This window comes from Atta colombica, unplaced genomic scaffold (assembly GCF_001594045.1).
Source record: "Atta colombica isolate Treedump-2 unplaced genomic scaffold, Acol1.0 scaffold51, whole genome shotgun sequence".
NCBI lineage: Eukaryota > Metazoa > Arthropoda > Insecta > Hymenoptera > Formicidae > Atta > Atta colombica.
The window spans coordinates 1,600,826-1,619,758 of NW_017259541.1; the positions used below are offsets into that span (position 1 = coordinate 1,600,826).

The 18,933-nt window shown below is 34.8% G+C and overlaps 1 protein-coding gene across 2 annotated transcripts; it reads left to right on the plus strand.

The window, feature by feature from the left end:
* Positions 1-85: 85 nt before the first annotated feature.
* On the plus strand, positions 86-17,280 carry LOC108691760 (adenylate cyclase type 8-like). Of its 2 annotated transcripts, XM_018199650.1 has the most exons (20): positions 86-205; positions 2,387-2,997; positions 4,403-4,650; positions 4,746-4,903; positions 5,849-6,038; positions 6,999-7,183; positions 7,765-7,963; positions 9,013-9,171; positions 10,250-10,479; positions 10,732-10,868; positions 11,092-11,413; positions 11,547-11,753; positions 11,980-12,077; positions 12,548-13,072; positions 13,195-13,548; positions 14,061-14,298; positions 14,370-14,496; positions 15,178-15,284; positions 16,049-16,312; positions 16,672-17,280. In XM_018199650.1, the coding sequence occupies exons 2-20, from the start codon at positions 2,939-2,941 to the stop codon at positions 16,888-16,890; spliced, it is 4,026 nt and encodes a 1,341-aa protein (XP_018055139.1). In that variant the 5' UTR covers positions 86-205; positions 2,387-2,938; the 3' UTR covers positions 16,891-17,280. The 2 variants fall into 2 exon arrangements, with proteins under 2 accessions (XP_018055139.1, XP_018055141.1); XM_018199652.1 differs by lacking the exons at positions 86-205; positions 2,387-2,997; positions 4,403-4,650; positions 5,849-6,038 and having other exon boundaries at positions 4,853-4,903.
* The last annotated feature ends 1,653 nt before the right edge of the window (positions 17,281-18,933 follow it).

Genomic DNA, 18,933 nt, shown 5'->3' on the forward strand with positions numbered 1-18,933 from the left:
TCGCGCCCCTTCTCCAGATCGGATTCAGGGGGGATGAGCCAACGATGATGGGGGGATGCGGGTTGAACTTTGTGGACATCTCGTAGATCCCGCTCGTCGGCGTGTCAAGAAGCGCGCGCGCAATTTTCGAGTTTTTCTCGGATGTCAGGACGTGACATATAGAAAGAAATCTGCGTTTCCTTTGCTGAGAATTGAAACGATTAAGGTAAGCTACTCACTATCGTATTTAAAAAGCACATTTTTTTTTTTTTATTGAAAAGCATTAGTATAAAAAAAATCCTCCGTTTATGTTACATGCGATATTTATTTCATACAAATTACTCTCTAATTTTACATTGCTGTTTATTGAAATTGCAGGGCAAATAAAAATTCATTGGATTAGATATATGAAATTTATTTTTTAACCCTAATCGGTTTTCCTTGGTCCAGTAGACCTGGAGTTTTCTTTGACTGTTTTGTAAAAAATGATTTATAATAAATGTTTTTTTACAATTTTAGATAATTAAAAAATTTACAATCTTACTTCTTCGAATTTTGATTTTTTAAAACAAAAAGAAATTCGTTCAATTACGTTAACTTTAAGCAAAGGAATTGCTTAATTTAAAGTACACTAGATATGCGCGAATATTACGCGAAAAGATTAGCTTTTATTGAAGTATCTAAAATTTAGCTAATTAATTATGAAAATTAATTTATGATCTAAAAATTTAAAAAATTTTATCCGAATCCTCAAAATAATTATGTATAAAAAATTTTGAATATATAATATTGATTAGGGTGATTAATTAATTAATAAAAAATGAAATTATTGCGATCACAATTTTTTCGTACTTCAGTTTCGATAAACAGTACGTATATACATATATAACATATACTTTTTCATCTATCTATCGTATCGCGACTGAACACTTCGTTTCTTCATCCGAAGACGCGTCGAGTCATGATGAAAATATAATGAAGATATAAAGAAGAATTTCAGGATTCGTGTCTCGCAAAAATACGAGATGATTGGTGAAAAAGAAAGTGTCGCAACAATTATTGTCAACAATTATTAAGAATTAAAAGCTATTATGTAATTAATTAATTATTAATTGCCTGAAAATTAAATTTACTGAATTTTCTATTAACAAGTAACACTGCCATTCATCTGGATGAAACTATACATTTAACATTGAAAAATATTGAACTCATGTTTTTTTATTTTTCCTCAAAGTGAATTTTAAGGGTGATTGAAACCATCCCTCAATCACTCCCAAAAAATGTGTTATCTCGAATTACTACACTAGAATTACTCCGAGCATATAGATGGCAATTAAATCCTGATTTTAAATATGTTAAAATGCACGGGAAAAAAATGGTTTGGTTGAATTAATTGGAATTCTGGTGGAAAATGAATGATCCAGAATTCTAGTGAAATCTGCAAGATTTCCAGTTAAATCTATTGAAATTATCGTGGAAATAATCAATATTTAGTATATTTAATAAAAAATCTAAACTTAACCAAAATTCTAGTTAATTAATTCAACCAAATATTTTTTTCTGTGAGATTTTTGTCTCTTTTTGCTGTTTGTTGAAGTTAGCATTGAAAAAAATCAACACTTGATCTCCAAACGATTTTGACATTTGATTTTCACAAAATCAAGGTAAGAACATTATTATCTCGTTCTTCATCAACTCTACAATTTTCGTGGCGAGATAACACATTTTTGAGGTTGAGGATTGAGGACTGATTTCAATCTTTAAAATTGATTTTGGGGAAAAATAGAAAAACACGGTTTCAATATTTTTCAATGTTAAACAAGTGTGCATAGTTTCATCCAGATTGATGAGTGATAGTTGGATAGTGTTACTTGTAAGAGGATTTTATCTTGTTGGTTTTTAAAACAAATTTTTATGTATTATATAATTTTAATTTATAATTTGTGTATATTACATAATTTTTGTATGTACACTTGTATCACTGTACAAAGCAATACGCACACATGCACTAAGCAATTATGTATATAGAAAATGAAGCAATAAAGTAGTTTCATGTAACAAGGAGACCTATGAAAGTGTCCTTATCCTATTTTAACGAGCTTTGAATATGTTGTTTTCTAGAAAAAAATAAGGGACATTTTATTTTATTATTTTATTTACATTTAACTTTTAGACAAAACATTTTTTCTACCTCCTACATACAGTTTCGATGATATTCATTTCAAGAGAAAAACCGGATTTTCTTCAAAGGGATGTTGCGCCCTAAAAGCGTCCTAATTAGACCCTTATAAAAAATCCTTTATTTCTGTATATAAAAAAACAACATATTCAAAACTTGAAAACTATTGAAATCGGAAGCGAACACTTCTTGGGGTTTCCTGGTAAAATATCTCCAATTCTAAGTTAGATATAATTCGTCTTTTGGTGCCATTTCTTTTTCGTCACATACCTCGTATGTCGCGGAGACGCGCCGTCGCGTTTGATTTTAATATTGACGAAGAAGTTGATAACACTTAAAGCCGTTAAAGGGACACTTGAAAAAGTGTTAGAGGAAAAAAAAATACGTAGGCGTCCCCGTGGAGGCGTTTTCGTCACGACCCGATACGCCCTGAGGAGAAAGGAAAAGATATGACACTTCGATCAGACGCCTCTCGCATCCCGCCGGTCGTGAAGCTAAAGAGTCAGGCCGGATCTCGTTGAACGAGTCTCGATCAACCGCCGTCGTACGCGATCGCGATCGTGGATCGACCGATCTCTCTTTACCGGAGAGTTACCGTCTCGTGAAAAACGACGTTCGCCCCGCAACGTCGCCGTGGTGCGAACAAATCGTCGCTTCTTCGCAGTCAGTTTTCATTCAAGGTGTTTATGAACAATGCCGGATGATGCTAAGGCACTTGTTGCCTTACTGACGATCACAACGTGAGCGGTCAGTCGTGATCCGCGGATCATCGGGAAGATAATGATTACAGAACAGACCTGGAGCATGATGCTGGACAGCGATGTCACGAGCATCAACGAGTGAGTAGTCGACTCGCCGTCTCTCGACTTCTTCGTCTCTCCCCGGAGTGTGAAATTCGCTCGATCTGATCGAGAAATATTTTACTTGGTAAATTGAATAGATTTCGTTTTCACGAGAAATTTTATTTGAAAATCATTGATTTAAAAACAGTTTTTTGTATGGAGTGACTCAATGACTCACATGGAAAGAACAATTTTGCTGAAGTATCTAAAAATTTAACTATAGATATAGAGCTGAAAACGATTTTATTGGATCATTAAAATAATTATGTACGAGAGTGGATCAAATATAAACGAGAATTTTTTTTTTATTTATTGGACCAGAATAAAAATATAAAGAAAATTAATTATTTTTCTACATAGTAGTTCCCTGCTACTTTAATATATTTTTGCCAGCGGATAGGCAATTTGAATCCTCCGAATTCTTTTAGCGGTCCAAACAAATGATAATCGCATTGAGACAAATCTTTCCATGTGATTATTATCTGTTTGAATCACTGAAAAAAGAATTAGGAGGACAATACGATTCGTAGACGATGCGTAAAAGAATTCGTGCGTAATTAGCTGCAGACACTACCTACTACTTTTTATGAAAACGGGATTGCCAAACTGCCTATCTGTTGGCAAAAATATATTACTGTAGCAGGGAACTATGTAGAAAAATAATTTATTTTTTTTATACTTTTATTCTCGTCCAATAAATAATAAAAAAAAAATTCTCGTTTATATTTGATTCACCCTCATAAAAATCTCAAGCATGATAAGCAATACTGCAAAAAGTTTTGATATTCCAGCAAGTAATTTAAACATCCTACACAATTATTTTGATTTCAATAAAATTATTTTCAAATCTGTATTTAGTTAAATTTTTAGATCATTTCAGCAATATCGTTTTTCCCATATAATTTAATCTAATAGCGAATTCGATTGGACGCACTCAATGCGCACTGGTACGCACTAAAACCGTTGTACACAAAATAATGTAAAGATATGTTTAGAAATAAATATAGAAATTGATTAAATCGTGAACAATACATTTTATTGTACTATTAGATAAAATATATTTCATAATTCGAAATGTTTGCATTTCATTTTTATCAAATCAGTGTACAACGGCTTTAATATGCACCAGTGTTTCCAATCGAATTCGCCATATATTACGTATTATACATTTATAATACGTAAACAAAATACAAAACGCGCGCATAAAATATTCTCTTTACAACGATATAGTTTACGTCACGTGAACTTTAGATTTCCAATACTGGCAGTAAATTTTGGAACATAGCTATTATAGAACATATAAGTGGGCAAATTTCACACTGCACGATGCTATAAATCGTTTTTTTTTTTTTTTCGTCATAATTGACGAATCGATACATTACGCACGATAATCATGGGTCAGGTCGAGCATTTCGCCGAGGAAACAGTTATGGATCAAGGCGGTGAAGAAATTGACCTCCGAAAGGCTGGGCCGGGAAGGACTGGCGGCGTGGGAGGATCGGAAATCCAACACGGATCCCGAGGTCGCCGCCGAAGCGAAGGATGACGGCGAGGCACCCGTCAATGATGACGAGACTTCGAAAGCGGAACCGGAAGCCGCCGACGGAGCAGAGCAGTCCGTAGCCGATGAGGAGGCTCAGACCCAACGTGGTACGAAATCCCAATTCCGGAATGTCTTCCCATTTAATCCGACACAATAAATGGAAATGGAAAAGACTGGAATGTGCGCGATCGTGTGGTTGTAGATGTCTTCAAGAAGGGGATGCTGTACAAGGGAATATTTCTACCCTCGCTGACCAATAGTTTTCACAGCAAGCAGTTGGAGACGTCCTATCTTCTCTACTCGAATCGGCAAAGACAGAAGTCCCTGATTATGTTGAATATCGTGGACCTAAGCTTGAAGGTGAGCGATGCGGAAAAGCACGATAAACCCAAATTAATTTTATATTCATGAAAATCACGAAGAATGTAATTTTATCAACTAAATCGCGTAGGTCATTTACACAGAAATCTGTGTTTTATTTTAATCTTTAAAAATCTACAAAAGTTTGCAAAAGTTTTTAAAAGTCTTTTTATAATCTACAATTTTATATCCCATAAAATTAAACAATTATACACGTACATATGTCTACTCTAAATTCTTTCTCTGAAGTGAGATTTACTCTAAAAAATTGATAGAGTTATCTTAAAAACTTTTAATTCAAAATATATCTTAAATACGATAAAGGAAGCCAAGATCGGTCAAATTTTGGATATTACAAATAATAGAAAGAATGAAAGAAAGTAAGTAAGAAATTTATTAGCCTCAGCCTCTCAACTTTTCAGGAAGAACGTCTTAACCAGCTCGATCACTGAGACACTCTTCCCGGAAAGTGAGAGGTTCCAGGTTCGAATCCTGGCTGAGATAATATTTTTCGCAATAAATTTCTTACTTTTTTTCTTTCTAATGTAATTTATGGGGGATTATCAGCGTCTCAGAATAATCGCAATTATATCTGGAATAAATTGATTGAATAAAAGAATATGTAATGTATTATTTGTAACATCCAAAATTTGACCGATCTTGGTTTGTTTTATTTGATGTATTCGCATATATGGTCGTGTTTAAAATTTTTAAAAATATATCTCCTACTGAGAATGCTAACAGATTACATTTTTATATTTTACAAAGTTAAACAAACTTATGTATGATAAAAGTAAAATTATTTTATCCTAATAAAGATTAATTAAATTTTACATCGCTCTTTAAAATTCTATAACGAATAGATAATAAAAGATAAAAATTCCCGATAGATAAATGTTTTCTCCGCTAAACTATGTGATGGAAGAGATTTTTATCGCGATGCAGATCACGCTAACAGCGATCTGGCTCTGGCAACGAGACTCGAATGGCGGAGGACTCATCGAGGGTTTATCGTGGGCCGCGTGTTGCATGGCAGCGAATCTGGTGATCTGCGTGCTCGGCTGGTGGCGTTGCTTTTCTAACAATTATCTGTACTGGGCCTCGATATTCACTTGGTTATTAATAAATTCTCAAGGTGAGGTCCACGCGACTCATTCTGACCTATCGATTCCCATAATTATAAATGGATGCAATTATAATTACTTGATTTGGAAATAGACTGGTGCGAAGGATTTTGTCCCTTTTCCATGAAACCTTTTGGTTTCGCAAACAAAATTATTGATTTAAGAAACAGTAATCCAAAGAAAGGAATCACTGATCTTTTCTCTTCAGAAAGAATATATATAAAGAAGTCATGATTGTTTCAATTTAATTTTGAGTGTAAAAACTTTGAAACTTGATAACTTGGCTCTCAACTTTAACAAGGACGACAAAACTTTTACATCGTTCTAAGCAATTTCGCTGTATCGATTCCGCAGTTGAATCGAATGGCGTTTTGCTCTACTGACCAACTAAAATCGAGCGAACATTCATCAGAGCGTGAAAAAAATGGAGATCGAAGCTGGTAATTTGATTGGGCTTATTTTGAGATGCTCGCAAAAATAATTGTTTAAACAATTTCCGTTCGCGTTCAAGTCATTCCTGTCCTATACAGAACAGACCTTCGAGGTTTAGTATTATGCAGAATATGCAATATCTTAATAAAAACGTTTCCAAAATGTCTCTCGGATAAAGTATTCTGTGTGGAATATTCTTCCTGTATTTCTTAATCAAGCATGTTACATTGAGAGAGCAATATAATAAATTGTAACAAATTTTTGTCTAACTAGCGCCAGTTACATATTCACTAAATGTAAACATATTTATTTGGTACAAAAATTAATAATTTAATTTAACTATATTATATTCTTTATTTAACAAATATTTATTTTCCATAAATAAATGTTATACTAGTACTACTCAAACAACTATTTATTAAAATAATTAATACATTTTTCTCTTAATGTACACCCATAGAAATTACCCATCGGAAGAAAAAATATCTTGGAATATCTTCGCAAGTAATACCTTCGTCACTTCTCGTGGCTGTTTACAGGTTTCATAGGTGCCGGTCTGAATTTCACTACGCAGCAGCGGCTTATGTGGTACATACTCTTCGTCGTATACGCGCCCTATGCGATGCTGCCTCTGCCGCTGCGATGGTGCGTCCTCGCCGGCTATGGAACGGCGCTAACACACATGGTGATGGCTGGCATAAGTCTCCTGCGGGACTCCACATACGTGAGAAGACACATCGTACATCTAGTTTCTAGAATTTCCATTCAAAGTTTTCTCAAGAGATTTATTTAATTCATATTATGAATTCTCCCTCTTGTGTTCTCTTGTTTCATTTTTCGAATGAAAACGTTATTGTAGAGATTAAATCATTTCAGCGCAGAGAGAGAGAGAGAGAGAGAGAGAGAGAGAGAGAGAGAGAGAGAGAGAGATGAATGATCTTTTATTATGCATGAAATTTTATTAAATTCTGATTGTAATCTTATTTGAATTTAATTTCTGATTTATAGTTTGAATCCTTCTTGATCCAAAACTGTAAATATTTAGTTTGTTTAGCTGTAAATAAAACTTTAATTTTATTTAGCTCTAATATACTGGCAGCAAAATTTTTTCCGAGTTTCGTTAATGCCATGCAAAAGTATCAGTTTTGAAGATATTCAAAGCGGAATTTTTAATAATTAAAGAGAATTTTTTTTAAAAAGCTATTCTTTTTCAGTGCCTTAAAAAGCCCTACAAGAGACTTGCTGAGAAACAAAAAATTGATCAAAATTTGTTCCTCAGTGTTATTTTAATGATTTTTCTTGCAGCTGCAAGACGCCGCGTGTATCATCCGCATGCTAACGACAAACGTACTGCTGTATCTAGCCGTGAATCTGGCCGGCATGTACACCAAGTACTTGACGGACCGGGGACAACGGCAGGCTTTCTTGGAGACCCATCGTTCCACAGAAACGCGACAACGCACGCAGAACGAGAACAATAGACAAGAAAAGCTATTGCTCTCAGGTAAAAAGCAATTTCGGGCTATCCCACTTTTTCTCTTTTCTACTTAAAATTATCCATTTAATAATTTTAACATTCTGAAACATCTTGGACGTGAAATAAAAATGCTTAAGTTATGTTCCTGACGAAGTAAGTGTGATTTCTTCTTTGCTTGAAGTAGCTTGAAATAGAATAATTGCGAAGCTCAAGACGCGAGAGTTGAGTTTGCCTCGTGCCCTGAGCTTGGAAAAACAAGATTAGAGTATCTCCGATAGACTAGAGTAGATCCTCGACCATCCCTTTGGTGAAAGACTTAGAGGGAATCTTTGAGAGCATTTCTCGCAGCTTTCGAGAAGAAAAGACGGCACGAAGCATCGCCACGGGGTTGTAACTAGGCTGGGTATTTATGTGCATATTTATCGTAACACGCGATGGGTAACTCGCCACCGCTCGTCCGTGTAACTTGCTCGGCCGAGTGTCAAAAAGGGTCACTAGACACTCTCTCGGCCGATTGCGCCGGTTGGACGCACGTTTTTCCAATAGCCTTTTGCGTGTTACGTCGCCGATCCCACCCGATATATCGATCCGCCGTTCTTCGTAGCGGCCGCTATTAAAATATATCCCGTCGTCGGGGTACATTACGCTGGATTATATCATAAATACCACCTCTGACCCACTATCGTCGCTCTCGTAACGCCATAGGATTGTTTGTTTTCAGTAAATTGATACCGGAATAATGTCAGCTTAGTTATTCAAAATCGTAAGCCAGCAAGATTGCGAAGGTTCCCAGTAGTTGAACTTCAGTAGTTGAACTTCAGCGGAAATAGATGACTGAAGAGTCTTGTTTTTCAGATTCAACTTCGTATGGATGTGTTTCTTTTTAACATTCAAGAGAATTAATTAGAAGGCTACTTAAAGAGGAATGTTTATGACAAATGATTATCTCGTTAAAGAGAAATCTCTATTCTGACTCGGACAAAGATTTCGCAGAATCTCGAGCACTTACATTTTTTTATTTTACCATCGCATTGATACACGTGTTAAAAGATAATCAATAATTAATCCCGTTTAAGTGTTGCCCGACTTTGTCGCCAAGGAAATGATCCGCGACATCGCCCGCGAAACGGCACGAGGTGGGACGATATCGTTCACGCCGAATCAGTTTCACCGGATATACATCCACCGTTACGAGAACGTCAGTATTCTGTTCGCTGACATCAAAGGATTCACGGGTACGCTACGCTCGATTAAGAGCCTCGATGTAGAAGAAAGAATTTCTTATTACTTAATTTAATGTATACAGGAGATAAAATGAATGCATACACACCTGAAAAATTATTTAGCTTTCTACTTGTTTTATTAACAAGAGGTTGGCTCATCATTTGATTTTAATACACATTCTATTGTTATTGGAAGTCATTTAATATTAATGGAACGTTGTACTATTCTTTTAATTGTTTATATATATGATATTGAAGGAAGAATTTTCTTCTCACTTTATTTTCTTTCTCAAAATTGTCTTCTGTTTTTCCAAAACTCCAACATTTTTCTTGGTCAATCGTCTGATTTAAATTATTTGTAATTTTGAAGAGCAGAGTGAGAAACAAATTTCCTCTTGTAATATCTTTTAAACAATTAGAAGAAGTTTTACTAAAAGAATCATATAATGTTGCTACATTATTCAAGCGCGTATATGACACTGTTCCAAGAATAGAATCTTTATTAAAGACAAATGGTAGGCCACCCTACTGAAAAAAACCATCACAACGTTACATGATGAAATCATGTAATTAAAATCATGTAAGTCACGGATTATTCCAAATCAGTACGTGATTTTTTTGAAATCATATAATTTGAGAAATCACATGATATTAAAAATTTCATCCATTATGTGATTTTATAGTTGTCGAATTTTAAAGAATTGAATGATAGAAATAGAAAAAAAAAGAACATATCATCATGTGATTTTTCAAATTACATTTTTTAAAAAAATTACGCCTACTGATTCATTACGGAACAATTCATTACAACAATTGATTTACATATTTTAATTACATGATTTTATCATGCAACTGTGTGACGTGATTTTTTTCAGTAGGGTGACTTCTTATTTATAAACCAAGTAGATGAGTATATTTCTCAGATATTTACGTTATTCTGTCTATCTCATATGTAATATATTTACAAATATTTACATGTTAAATAAAATATAATATTTAAATTAACTATATGTAAAACATAAATTACGTAACTTGTATAAAACTGTATGATATACGTGTCTGGTGACGATTCACAATAATTTGTTTGAAGCTCTGGCGAGTCAGTGCAGCGCTCAAGAGCTGGTGAAGGTCTTGAACGACCTCTTCGCCCGTTTCGACAAACTCTCGGCAGAGAATCACTGTCTGCGTATAAAGCTCCTTGGCGACTGTTATTACTGCATTTCTGGCCTGCCGATCGCCAGAAGCGATCACGCTCACTGCTGCGTCGAGATGGGCCTGCATATGATAAAAGCCATACGAGATGTTAGGTTCACCACGAAGGTACTGATATTTCTTATGTATAAACTTTTTTCAGATAAAAAAACCTCTTTGCATCTTTGAAACTGGTGTATTTTTTGTTGAACGAATTTGTTGTGTTTACGCTGTTTCATCACAAGTCTTAATTTTTGTAACTTTCTCAATCAAGTATCTTAAAAATATCTAAAGTAAAAATGAAGTATTAATCTAATAAAAATAAAGTTTGTACTTTAAACGTATTTAATTCGAAACTTCCTTCATCTTCCTCTGGCGCAGGTGGATTTAAACATGAGGATAGGAATCCACAGTGGATCGGTACTGTGCGGAGTGTTGGGTTTGCGAAAATGGCAGTTCGATGTGTGGTCATATGACGTGACACTTGCAAACCATCTCGAAAGTGGAGGAATACCGGGGTATGAAAAAGAAATTTGTAATACAGAGTATATCACGTATTATAAATAAGTAAATGATTAATAACGTTTATCAACTGTTAATCTACATTCAGATTTTTACAATTACCTATTAGTTATCTTTAAAAAGATGCATACACTTACAATTTTTTAGGGTATTTAATCTCTTAAATTTGCTTCATCTCTACAAAATATACAAGCGAAACGAGGGATTTTCTTGTTATAGGAGGGTACATATTTCCGCCGACACGCTCAAGTGCCTGAACGACGTTTATGAGGTGGAACCCGGCTATGGCTGCGAGCGGGACAATTATTTAAAGGACAGAAACGTTGAGACATATCTCATCAAACAGTTGGAGCCCCTTAAATCCAGACGAAGGCAATCGTCGAAGCCGAAAGTCTGGACGGAGGAAGAGCTGGCCGCGAACAAGAACAAGAAGAGCTTCAAAGTGAATCCACATGCAACTGTGAACAGTAACGCTCCTGCGCCGGGTTCCTTGGATGACGATATCGGAGTTGATTGGACGCCTGAAATTCCGTTCGAGAATGTAAGCGTTAAAATTATATTAATTATTTAAAATTAATAATAAATTAGATGTATTATTAATTGAATTAATAGTAATGCAACAAATGTAAATTAGTGACAAATGTTATTTATTTTATTTGTCTTATAATTGTAAGCTAAACACAGCTACATCGGTGAGCAATTTGGAGTCCGAGTACTTGGAAGAAGAGAATGGCCAACCAGCCAAACCGAGCAACAAAGCAGCCTCGACGACAGCCGTTGAGAAAAAGGGTGCTATCGAAACTGCCAGTAACAAACGTATGAGATCAGCAAACATAAACACGTGGACTTTGCGCTATAACGACGAGAGTCTGGAATCCAAGGTGACATTGATTTTCCATTGATGCATTATTGTTTATTATCTTATTGTTAATTCTATAGGCTTGTCTGATTTAATAAAAAAATTAATACATATACATCCAAAAATTTTGAAAAATTATATTAAAAAATTGTAAATACTTTTCCATCAGAGTACAGAAATTTGAATTTTAAAAGGTGAATCGTGGAATATTTGTATATTAATTAATTATATCGTACTTTGTTCTTCAGTTCGACCAATTGCGAGAGGATATGTTCAAATCCAATATGATATGCTGCTTCGTCATATGGCTCTTCATTGCCGTTTGTCAGGCCATAATCTTGTCTGAGTGAGTAGCAAATTAAAAATTAATTAATTAATTGCCAACTTCCTCGCTTTAGAAATACAAATTTTGCTACGGAATAAAATATGATTTCTTGGAAATAAATAATTCCTTCTTTATTATCTAACTTCTAATAAAATATTCAACTTAAGATTCTTATGTTATATTTATATCTCTTTAAATATTAAAATTATAAGTATTTACTGCATAAAAAATTTTTGCAAAGTATATTTGAACAGAAATATTTTTTAATTAAACAACATGCAGTCGATAGAATAGACTTGTAAACTACACCGAAAATTATCTTCTTCTTTTTTGGGAAGAAATTAAATTATTTATTTTCATATATTACTACAATAATTTGACAGTTCATCATAGCTTATATCTAATTAATATAATATATTATAATATATATCTAATAATGTCGCATACGATGATATATTAATTAACTTTATTCAATTTCATTAATACCGTAGTTGCATGATTCTCTTGATCTCGTTGCTGGTGACCACGGTGATCTTGGTGGCATCTTCAATCCTAGTGATGGCAGAAGAATTCAAGGGCATGCCGACATACCTGCAGCACACATCATCTATGCTGGTGCACAACAAAAAGCACCGCACCATTTTCATCTGCGGCGTCATCACCTTAATGACGTTAACGTCCATCATCGGCGTGCTGACTTGTCCCATCACGGTACGTCCTTACCAGGAAGTGATGGTGCTCGAGCAACAGCAGATACCGACGACAATCGTGGCAGCACCACTTCCGGTGCAGGAGAAATTAACAGCGACCACCGAAAGGTCAGGCCTGGACCACTTTGTCCTTACGTTTCTAGAAGCTGCTCTGAGTGATGAGTCCACCGAGGGAGGAAAAACCATTCTCTCGACGGAGAACAACACTTTGGAAACGGGTTCCAGTAATATTGAGCTGAAGCTGACTCGGGTGGTGAATGACAGGGAGCCCGGAAAAAGCAGGAGGGAATTTTTTAGATTCTACAGGTGCGTATTGTGTGATAATAATGATCATATTTACTTGCAAACGTCGGTTGAGGTATTATTATTTTATAAATTATGATAAGTGAAATTACTGATGACTTTCTGACAAATAATATATATCGCAGATACGAGCAACATTACGGAAAGCCAGAAATCGGAAGCCGGCATTACAGACGAGTCGCACGCAAACGCGACATCGAAGGTTCCCAAAGAAAGATCCTCTCCGTAGTTGGAGAGGAGAATCAGAAAGCTCGCTCAAAACGATTGGCTCTGATGAGTTCTAATGAGCTTGAGGAGACCGACTGCATTCGGCCGGAGTATATGGTGTTCACATGGATCTTGTGCCTGATCGCGCTCGCTTCAGCCTTGAAGCTGTATTATTTGGTGAAAACTGCGCTAGCCGCAGCAATCGTTGTAGTGTACGCGGTGCTGATCCTTGTTGTATGCAAGGACATGTTCACGGAGAGAGAAAGAAACGTGTAAGTCACTCAGATCAATATATGTATAATAAATTTCCAAAACATTTTTTTATATATAATTTTTCAGAATTTTTATGTTGATTTTACAATTTTTCTTTGTAATTTCTGTGTAATTTTATAACTTTTTAGAAGTGTTAAAAAATCTATAGACTTTCTTCTCTCTTTTTAGATTTTGTCTATTTACGAAATATTCTAAGACTTCTGACATCATTAATTTGATAAGTTGTCAGGAGCCTTAAAAAATATTATAGACTTATAAGAACTATTTTTTTACTAGGGAAATATTGGAGACAAATATACAACTTTCACGTTTCAAATTCTCCTCAGCCTTAAATATGAAACATTTGACTTTTTGCAAGAAAACGTAATAGCTGTATTAATAGAAAAACAAATTTTTATGTCGTAAAGGCCTGCAAATATGTGATGAAGCAGAAGATAAAATTAATTTTTAATTAATATTGAATCGGAATGTGCAACATTCATCCCTCGTCTGCTCTTAATCTGTCTTCCAGATCGGCGATATCCTTACCAGCTCAAATGTTGACCTTCCTGACAGTCTTCCTCGTGATGGTGACGTACCATGGCAGATTAGTGGAGGTGACGTCGCGCCTGGACTTCCTATGGAAGCAACAGGCCGAACGAGAGTTGAACGACATGATTGAGTCGCGACATAACAATATGCAGCTTCTGAAGAACATTCTGCCAGACCACGTGGCACATCACTTCCTCACGACAGATCGCGCGCCGGAAGTAAGGTCCAATCTTATTTATTTAACAGGCAAATACGCTGTGTTATTACTAATATCTCCTCGTCAATGCAGGAACTCTACTCGCAATCGCGGGACAAGGTCGGCGTGATGTTTGCCAGTGTGCCAAACTTCACAGAATTTTATTCAGAAGACGTGAACAAGGGAATGGAGTGCATTCGTCTCCTTAATGAGATCATCGGTACAACGATTGTTGTTAAAGATAGCTGTTTATGATATTAACAATAAGATGTACAGGGAATAGACAAAATAATATAAATACTTAGCAAATACGCTATTATTCATTTTATTACTTGTTTCATTAATAAGAGAGATCTCTAATTTGTTTTAATATACAGTTTAGTTTTGTTGGAATAATCATTCAATGTTTGAATAGTTTATATTAATCATTTGGAACCAAATAATTTGGAACATCTTTCAATTGCTTAATAAGTGATGTATAAATGCTATATAAATGATATTGGAGTAGGGAATTTTTTTCTCACTTTATTTTCTAAAATTGCCTTTTGTTTTCCAAAACTTCAATTCAATCTTTCTTGGTCAATGCAATTTAAATATCATTTGTAATTTTTAAGAGCAGAGTGAAATTATCTCCTTCAATATCTTTGAAGCAACTAGATGTTCTTTTAGAAGAATGATATAACATTGCGTTGTAACAATTGATACACTATTTAAGTACGCCTAACTCTATTCTAAAAAGACTGATTTCTATATGAAAAGCAAATGGTACACGCGTTTTCTTATTAGTAAAACAAGGTAGTATATTTCTAAGATTCATATTATTTTATTTATCCCTTGTACTCTTCGCATTGTTCATATTTTCATAATATATTGATGTTTTGACATGTAATTTACTTGCAAGCTGATTTCGATGAATTACTGGACGAGACTCCTTTTCACTGCATCGAGAAGATAAAGACGGTCGGAGCCACCTATATGGCCGCGTCGGGTCTGAATCCAAGCCAAATCGTAATAATAATATAAAATATAATACAACGCAATATATAATGTGCACTTTAACGAGATATACGAGGATATTATCGCCGAATTTCTTTTTGCTAAAAATCCTTTTTAGTACTGCATTTTCTTATTTTTAACATGAGAAAATATGGTATTAAAAAATTCTGAAAAAATTCTTAAAGTTCTATGAGAAGAAAATAATAAACATTTTTGTCTCTTACAGTTTTTCTGTAAATTTGATAGTATTTGAGTAAAAAATTATTGAAGACCAAATTTCGGCAATTTTTAGTAATTAACATTTTGTTAACTATTGCGAACATTGCAAAATGGTAGAAGACTTTTCGACTCAATTTAGTCCGCTCTACCTGTTCATAAAATATTTGGCGACACTCTGTATGTATTAAGGTTTCCTGCCTATTGATTACAATCATCTTGAATCGTGATGTCAGAAAATTTTTACAAACTATATAAAAATATATTTTTTAAGTAACATATTTGCAATAGAATAACTTCATAAAGTATACTAAAAATTCCTCTCGTATTCCGGCAATTAATTAAATAACCATACATTTGAAACTGAATTCTAAATATTTAATCAGAAAAAAATCAAGTTATACGACAGCTGTCGAATTCAAGTAAATATAATTTTATTTCGAAATAAAACTTTTGATATATTTTACAGTGTACTCTATCAAGTGCAAATATTGTTTTCTGTTGACTCATAAGATTTAATGCGCATAAAATAATATATAAAAATAAAATTCGAATGGCAGGATAACAACGGTGACGACATGGAGCACTTGTGTAGACTGGTGGACTACGCGGTGGCCATGCGCCATCGTCTTGAAGATGTGAACGTTCACTCGTTCAACAACTTCGATCTGCGAGTAGGCATCAGCTGCGGGCCTCTCGTAGGTGGTGTGATTGGAGCACGAAAGCCAGTCTTCGATATATGGGGCAACACCGTAAATGAAGCTTCCAGGATGGATTCCACAGGTGTGATGGGCAAGATACAAGTTCCGCACGACATTGCCAGGGTAATAATAATAATAGCCACAATAATGATTTTTAAAAAAGCTATCTTATGTTTTTATATATATACAAATTGTTCCTTTGTGGAAAAATACTATTAGATTAATGAAAAATCTATTGAAATGAATAGTATACAATAGTATATTCGATTCGAATTGTTTCCCAATTATTTCTAATCAGTTTTTTTTTCTTAATTTTTTGCTGCACGTCATTTGGAAGCTAAATACAGGAGACGACGGTTTTACTAAAATTGTCATGCAATCTACATTTATGCATTTCTTTTTCAACTTCATATTTTATTCTCTAAAATAATGAGAGAAAATTTATCTTATCGCGCTAATTTATTTTCATCATATGTGAATAGTTTCTAGAATCGAGGGGTTATCAGACACAGAAACGCGGGCTAATCGAGGTGAAGGGGAAGGGCACGATGGAGACGTACTTTGTATTGGGCAAAGCCACTCTACAACAAGAGGGTACTCCCAGACACAGGAGCACCTGCCGCAGTCTCGCTGCAGTGGTCTATGGTGTGGTCCAGGCGCGTCGCAAGCAAATCAGAAAGCAGGCAATGCGAAGAACGTAGATCGAGAATCTTCAAGAATAAGTCTCCGTGTATTACTTTGCCGACGCTGCCAGATTGGTGCGGAAAGTCTCAATAATTGGGAACAAAGTTGCGCATTTACATTTCTGATCATTAAGGTAGTCTATGAAGCACATGTATTTCATCTAGAAAGAATTATATTTCAATTCTCTTTTAAAAAATAAAACATACAATATATACTAATAGTAAAATAACATATCAATATTGATAGAAAAAGCGATAAACCTTTACACCAATCTGACGGATAAGCGCGACAAGTATTTGAGCAGATTCAGGTCTTGGAAAGTTCTGTCCAATTTCATTTCCGTGTCATCTTGCCACAAAATATTGAATGTATATAGCACTTATAATAAATAATCGATCTTATACAAACATGAGTTACGCCCTTTTTTAAATGGAACTTTAATTACAACTTTTCGCTTTTTACAGCAAAATGATTCTAACACTCGGCTACTTCGGAAATGATAAGAAGAATTAATAACACCACTGTGAATATAACGAAGAAGCTGACGATTGTTAATTTTATCACAGAACAGCATCATAATATGCTCACTGTAAAAGGCATTATTATTACACTAATATAATTATTAATTATAGTCGGTGACAGGTGGAAATGCACAACGTCTCTGGCTCTGTGTAACCTCGTATATTACACATTATTACGGTAAACACAATATTTATAATCGTAATAATAATGATAATAATGGCAATAATGATAATCATAATAAGGCTAGCTACAGGATGGCCGCCGCCGCGCGATTCCGACGGGCCACCGCACCTTCCCGCACCGATTCGATCGGCCGGTTCTGTACACGACTTTTACAACATACTCGAATAATTAATCTAATTTTACATATTAATCATTAGACAATTCATTACAATTATGAACCTAGGTCAGAAGAACGTCACGACACATAGGAAGGACCGCGCGCCTCCCTTTCCCTCAGATCAACGCATCTGCTTCGCTGAACCGTTAATTGATTATCATCAGCAAAATTTCGCATTCTCTGAAGAATTTCAAAGATAAAAAAATATCAATTACATGTCATTTATAGAAAAATTTAGACAGATAATTGGACATTTGTTATATTAAAAAGACAAAGTCTTGTCTACTTGATTAATTCAAGATTTTCTTTTTTCGCAATAAATTTATATTTAATAATAAGAGAATTGATCTCTTAAATTTTCTCAATAATCAATTTCTATTTTAAATTATATCCCTTCTAATTTACATTGTAGAAAATTCGTAACATGTTAACAAACAATAATAATTTAATAATTCTTCTTTTGAGCCAATAAATATTATTTCCTTGTCGAGGATGCTCGGAAAATTTTGCTCGAGTCACGAGTCGAGTGCCTTCTCCGAGGGACGAAGGGGAGACTTGTCTCATTTAAGATACAAAGGCACTGTACACATAATGAACATACAATTAGAAGAGCGCTAAAAAGGCGGTCCGGATGATGCTTCCTTTCCCCTCTTTTATCTCTTTCATTTCCTTCTTTCGACAGGTAAAACGTGCCCCGTTTAAAAATATCGCTTCGCTCTACAATATCTTTCTGTCGCTTTAAAATACGGCCATAATCGTGGCGTTTAAAATAGGGGAGAGCGGTTTCCTTCGTTTCTAGCTGCATTGGTCGAGACTAACTTCTTCGTTCCTCCTCGTCTAGATTAGTCTAGCTTTATTTAAGGAAAAATAGATGACTATGATCGGATTGGATGCGCGGTAACTATTTATTATTATTATATTATTATTATGATTACACGAGGGAGTGAACTCTTGTAATGGGGAAGATTGTGGAAAACAGGAGAGTGGATGGGGCGCGAAAACGATTGGTCAATGCGATCAGAAGTCAAGAAAACGCTCCTGGCTAGGTGGGATCTCTCACATTTATCACAATTTGGCAGTGAACGTTTTCACGTTGTTGTTGTCGTTAAGAAATACATAGCTTACAGCGATATAGTGTTCAGCCGTGTCTTTCAAAAGCTATATACATATATATACGATTGCTAGCTACAACGGCTTG